The 6,539-nt window shown below is 36.8% G+C and overlaps 1 protein-coding gene across 1 annotated transcript; it reads left to right on the forward strand.

Moving 5' to 3' along the window:
- The first annotated feature begins 20 nt into the window (after positions 1-20).
- LOC124821044 (hexosyltransferase GAUT11-like) lies at positions 21-4,124 on the forward strand. Its single transcript, XM_047292849.2, has 2 exons — positions 21-480; positions 2,258-4,124. Exons 1-2 carry the CDS (start codon positions 328-330, stop codon positions 3,707-3,709), a joined length of 1,605 nt encoding a protein of 534 aa, XP_047148805.2. The 5' UTR covers positions 21-327; the 3' UTR covers positions 3,710-4,124.
- The last annotated feature ends 2,415 nt before the right edge of the window (positions 4,125-6,539 follow it).

A 6,539-nucleotide genomic window follows, 5' to 3' on the forward strand; every position in this document is an offset into this window, starting at 1 on the left:
AATATTTTTAACCCAACCCAAGCAACTAACTTTCAACTTTCTCTTCTGTTACTCTTCTCCCATTGTCGGTCTCAAGATTCTTCACTCGCTTTTACTGTCACTCCAAACACATCAATAATCATTAATAATAATATTAGATCACTCATACCATCAACTGGGTGCGCCTTCCCTTCTTCTCATTCTCGCCCGGAGGCACGTGCATGTCACGTGGCGCGGAGTGACTGTGGCCCTCGCTTTTGCTTCCCACGAGACCCTCGTGCTGCGATCCAATCCCAGAAATGGACGCCTCTGCATCTCCGATTCGGTGGTGAAAAGTTGTTGTGAAAAATGCGGCGACGGGCCGCCGATTTTCGGCGCCCGGTTCGGCGGCGGTTCGCTTATTGGATCTGGTTGCTTCTCGGGGCCTTCTCTCTTGCCGGTCTTGTTTTGTTCTTCCTGCAACATCATCACCGCGAATATCGCGTACATAGCCCCTTTCTGGTAAAACGACCTGGCACCCTCCTTCCCCTGTTTTCAACGAATCAATCCATCTCTGTTAATGGTTCTGTTTTTGTAATTATCTTAGTGTTTTATTTCCATTAACATTAGCTGCCGCGTGAAGATCTTAATTTTTTGTTTGAATATTTTTAGGCAATTGTCAATGCGCGTCGTGTTCGATCTCGAATCTCAAAGCGGTGTCCTTTTTTTATTCTTTTTTCACATTAACGGTTGAATGTGTCTACTGTTTATTTCATTGCTTTTGTTCGTATGTTAATAATCTTGCTTGGACTCTGGTCGTAGGCTTCATGATTTTTCATATCAGTGGTGTTTGTTTCCCTTTTTAATTCTTTTGAGCGGGGAATTTTACGTCAGGGTTACTGCTCCGGAAATTATTTCTTATTTCTGATCTTCTGTATAGTGTATAAACACTGTGAGCTAAATTTAGGTCGTTGCTTCCATAATTGAATTATTTAGGTGGTTACTTTTATGTGATTCAGATGTGACAAATCACCTTTTACTTGTTGTTCAGTTGAAGCTTAACCTGAGTTTAGATAGATCTTCCTGTTGTTTGTGATGTTACTGTATAAGGCTATGGTTGATATTGAGGTAATAGTCTAGTAGTTGGAGTGGCATTAAAGTTAATTCCATTATAAGTAGTGCTATATAAGCTAAAGGAGGACTTCTTACTTCATTATCCCTCAATATGAATTATGATTTGGCTTATTTTTTGGCATATTACGTTACGATTTTCCAATTTTACTTTGTTATGGACGAGCTATTGGATTGGATGTTAGCAACCCTCTTAGACTCTTTCCCTATTGGAAAGGGAAACTATTTTAATATTTCTTTTTGGCCTTAAACGAAAAAAATAACTGAAGAACAGATATTGACACAGTGTAATAAAACTCATTTACTATTGGTTTAGTGTGTGTCTATGGACAAATGTCTAGTACACACATAAGATAACCTAACATCCAATGTATTCATTTACCTAGAAATAATAGTTTATAGTGTCTTATCCACGCGCTTAAAGTGACCATTGAATCAAACATGCAGATAGTGTTTACTCTCACGATTCCATTGCAACTGTTCACTTGCGCACTGCCTTTTTTGCAGAAATTGTTTTAACATTGCCAATTCCTTGTAGAAGGCAATTATCACTTCTTGTGTCATCAGTGATTGTGAATTTGTGACTAATTCTATAATCATTCTGCTCTTAAATAATAATCTAACACTCATTTAGTTCATTTCACCAGTTTCTAGTGATAGATGCTATGATTCTCGGACAATTTACCTTTAAACATTGAAGAAAACGTCTGAACATGTGCTTTTTGTGTGCAAGTTTTTTTATTTTTATGATTATGGTGTTAATTAGACCAATAAATGGTATTAAAAAGAAAGCATTTTGCTCTCTAGATTTTGGAATGATATTATAAACAGAATTAAGTAATTTGTTGTCATGTGATGTGCAAAATGTTAAGTGTCAGACCTTGCTTGTGATTCTTCTTCTAATGTATGAGGAAAACAATCCAAATATCTGTTGATATGAAGGACAGGGGATACAGGAAACCTATCCATTTTGTATAGACCATTCAGTGTGATGTAATTATAAATGTTTATGCTAGAACAATTTCATATCATTGTACAGCTATTTTTGTGCTCCATATTGCTGAAGGGATGTTATGTTTTAAGTGACATTACTATCTGTTGTTATAATTGTTTCCATCCCTCAACCCCTCTGAGTACTTATTGAGCAAGCTACTTACGTGAATTGTAGGAGAGAAATGCTAAAGTAGAAAATTCTGCTAAGAGATTGAATTTTACTGAAGAAATTTTAAGTGCAACATCCTTCTCACGGCAACTATCAGAGCAAATGGTTCTGGCCAAGGCTTATGTGATTATTGCCAAAGAGCACAATAATCTTCACCTTGCTTGGGAGCTTAGCTCAAAAATTAGAAGTTGCCAGCTTTTGCTTTCAAAAGCTGCCATGACTGGGGAGCCTGTGACCATGGAGGAAGCTGGGCCAGTTATTAAAAGCCTGTCTTCTCTAATTTTCAAGGCACAGGATGTCCATTACGACATTGCAACCACTATAGTAACAATGAAATCATATATTCAAGCACTTGAAGAACGTGCAAATAAAGCAACAATTCAAAGCACCGTGTTTGCTCAAGTATCAGCTGAAGCACTACCCAAGAGTCTTCATTGCTTAAATGTGAAACTTATGGCTGATTGGCTAAAGATGACATCCCGGCAAAAATTTTCACATGAGAGTAGAATCTCTCCCCAGCTCACAGATAATAATCTATATCACTTCTGCATTTTTTCAGATAATGTACTGGCAACATCTGTAGTTGTTAACTCTACAGTCATCAATGCAAACCATCCAAAACGCTTCGTCTTTCACATTGTTACCGATGGTATTAATTATGGAGCAATGAAAGCATGGTTCCTCAGTAATGACTTAAAAGGGGCTACCATAGAGGTGCAGAATATTGAGGAATTTTATTGGTTGAATGAATCTTATGCTCCAATGGTCAGACAGCTACACAATCCAGAATCACGAGCCTTTTACTTTGGGCCTTATCAAGGTGTAAATGTTGAGCCAAAATTGCAGAATCCCAAGTTTGTGTCTTTACTAAATCATCTTCGGTTTTACATCCCTGAGATTTATCCATTACTTGAGAAGATTGTTTTCCTTGATGATGATGTTGTTGTTCAGAAGGACCTAAGCCCACTTTTCTCATTGGATTTGCATGGAAATGTGAATGGTGCCGTTGAAACATGTCTAGAAGCATTTCACAGGTACTACAAGTATCTCAACTTTTCAAATTCGATTATAAGCTCAAAGTTTGATCCACAGGCATGTGGATGGGCCTTTGGTCTGAATATTTTTGACCTGGGTGCATGGAGGAAAGCACATGTCACCGCGAAGTATCATTATTGGCAAGAGCAGAATGCTGATGGGACACTCTGGAAGCTTGGTACACTTCCGCCTGCTCTTCTAAGCTTTTATGGCTTGACAGAACCACTTGACAGAAGATGGCATGTATTAGGATTGGGTTATGACCTAAATATTGACAGCCGCCTGATTGAAAGTGCAGCAGTTATTCACTTCAATGGGAACATGAAACCGTGGCTGAAGTTAGCTATAGGCAGGTATAAGCCATTATGGCACAGGTACATAAATCAAAGTCACCCTCATCTACAAGATTGTGCTACCGGTTAAAATGCACTACTTCTCAATTGCTAATGATTATGCATTCTCAGATTATTTTGATCTGTTGATCTGCGATTGTGTTGGCCCTTATTGTAGAGTCAGAAGTAGAAAGTTTTGACTTTGCTAGGAATTTTGTTTTGTTTTCCTTTTTTCCCTTTTATATTTCAATCAGTGTATTGAAATAGAAAATGATTACTTTATACATTAAAGTTTAAAATGCGTTAGGTGAAGAGGTGGGGGAGTTCATTTTTGGCCTTTGGGGCTATCTTTTCTCATTCTCAAAGTTGTAGATCTATTTGTCTTTAGTAACTATTTGTAATAATTATAAGCTCTTTCAAATAGCGATGTAATGAATGGAAGCAATGTTTTACCCTTCTTCAAGTTAATTCTTTATGAGAAAATGTTTGTTAATTTGCCAGCCATACTCTATTTGGTTTGACAGTCCTTTAGGAACTTTGCATCTTTAAAAAGAAACTAAAATGTGTATCCAATGTGCATGTGAGATATTGATTTGTTGCAACTAGAGGAGCAATAAAAGGATCAAGGGAACAACTTAGTCAGAAAAATAAATTACCTATAATATGACAATGTCAGCCAGGTGAGCGTGTAAAATGCCGCGTTTTATGTTCAATTTAGTAGTGAAACAAATATGTTGGATGGGCTGAGACAGCAAGGAAAAAAAGGGAGCGGTGGAGAAGACCGTGCTAACTGGAAGACTTATTCTAGAAGAAAGAAAGTATGTCCAGGGAATGATAATTAGTTAGAAGCGTAGTGATGTGATAAAGGATCTCAAACTAGTGAGAATTCAGGTATTTGAGGGACGACGAAAGAGAATGTTGTTGAGGAGAGTTTGCTATGGAATAGGATGAGGAGAGTTATCTCCATGGAGGAGTCACAGACTCTGGAAAAGATAGCATATTTCTTACTCACTTCACGGATATTCAATAATACAGTTTTTCATACTTTATCATATTCTATTATGTTTTGGACTGACTTCTATCATTGGTCCGACCTGTCGGATCATTTTGAGGAGAAAAAGCATAACGTTTGACAACAATGGAGGTTTCGGTGCATCAATCGTTGGTGGAGTTCCACCAATCAATGTTGGAGGAATTTGTCATATTACATATGACACGCAAGGGAGAAAGTTAGAATTCGACATTCTTGGAAGCAGAAGCGTTACCAGAGGATAGGATGGCTGCGAAGAAGGTAAAATTGCCTCTATTTGACGAAACCGATCCAATAGGATGGAATACCAGGGCAGAGACTTATTTCGAGGTTCAGGGTTCAACTCAGGAAATGAAGCTGCGTTTGGCAAAGTTGAAACGTGAGTTGATTGGGAGATACGGAGGCTGTCAGACTGAGAATCCCTATTAGGAGCTCAAGGACTTGAATCAAACGGGAAGTGTAGAGAAATAATACTCGGGAGATTCGGAGGCATGTTCACACTTTAAACCCAGACAACCGCTTGCAAGCTATGTGTTTTGCACATCGAAGGGGTGGCAGAGGAGTTAGGGCACGATCGTTGAGAGGAAGTCGAGACTGGGAATCAGTTATTTCAGATAACGGTGGAACCGAAAGCAGGCAATCCAATCCAAAGGGTTTTCTAACGAGAGTGTGGTCCAAGGGAGGTCGCGAACTGTTGGGTCACAGATGCAATGTGTAAACATCCATCGATTTTCTAAGTCTAAATGTTATAGAGGTACTACGCATCGTCCTTATTCTGAATCGGTGAAAAGTATCATCCGTTACACCAGTTGATTGAATGTTAGAATCAACAAGAATCGCTGAATCTTCTTGTGTTGGGACTAGATGTAGTACTCTTTACTTCTGTATTAGTACTATTTTGTTACTTTATACATGTGATAAATTAATCACTCATCCTTTGTATATATAACTCAAATTAGGCAAAAACTATTTTGTTTCATAGATCCAATAGAATCATCTAATGTTGTTTGGTGGTATGCATCAATCTATATGCTGATAAAAAAGTTTTAATCTTAATGCAAAAACCTTTTAATCAGTAGAAAATTCACCTTGAGATAGAATGCTTTTAGGTCCTAGAAATATGGAAATAAGATTATTTTAATGTACTTTGAAGAACAATGAATGAAACTTATTAATTTAATGAAACATTAACTATGCTTAAGAATAGAGTTGTGCAGTTTAATCCCAACAACGCTTCATTTTGTTAAGTTTTCAAATCTTAATTTTGAGTTCTGGATCATTTATTATTTTACAACCAATTTGTTTAGTCACACATCTAAATTAAAGTATAGTTTTTTTATAAAGATTGATCAAATCCCTATGGATACAACACTTGGTACTACAATTGAACTAACATTATTGTAATTGCTCTCTTCACAGATGTTATCAAGTTTTTGGTGTCATTGTCCAAGATTTGATTTCAAATTTTTATCAATTTGGTGTGGTGTTCCATGTTTTCCGGTCCTTTTTCCTTTTATTTTTCTAACAAAATTTTCACGTTTTTGACATTGATTGCCTAAGAAGTCTCTAGTTTATTTATAATTATGTATTATTAAATACTTATCTTGCATGAATTTGATGTAAATCTTAGTAAAACAACCTTTTTGGCCTTTAATTTCAGAATTAGGAGTATAAAAGTTATAAAAAGTGAAAATTGATATGTTTGTATTGTTTTTGCAAGTAAATTGAAGAAAATTAAGAAGTTGGTATTGAAGATTCAAACATGAGTCATGCGGCTAAATAACGATATTGGCATTGAGTCACACATGAAGAAACCTTCGTTGCATAGAGACATCAAGCTCCAAAATATTTTACACTTGAGCCTTAAGAGAAAACCTACTTAGGAAAGAAA

The sequence above is a fragment of the Vigna umbellata genome, chromosome 2 (assembly GCF_029865625.1).
Source record: "Vigna umbellata cultivar VRB3 chromosome 2, Vumbellata_1.0, whole genome shotgun sequence".
Taxonomy (NCBI): domain Eukaryota; kingdom Viridiplantae; phylum Streptophyta; class Magnoliopsida; order Fabales; family Fabaceae; genus Vigna; species Vigna umbellata.

Coding starts and splice junctions, on each gene's coding strand:
- LOC124821044 (XM_047292849.2), top strand. CDS start 328: ATGCGGCGACGGGCCGCCGATTTTCGGCGCCCGGTTCGGCGGCGGTTC. Junction 481..2,257: donor GCGTACATAGCCCCTTTCTG/GTAAAACGACCT, acceptor CGTGAATTGTAG/GAGAGAAATGCTAAAGTAGA.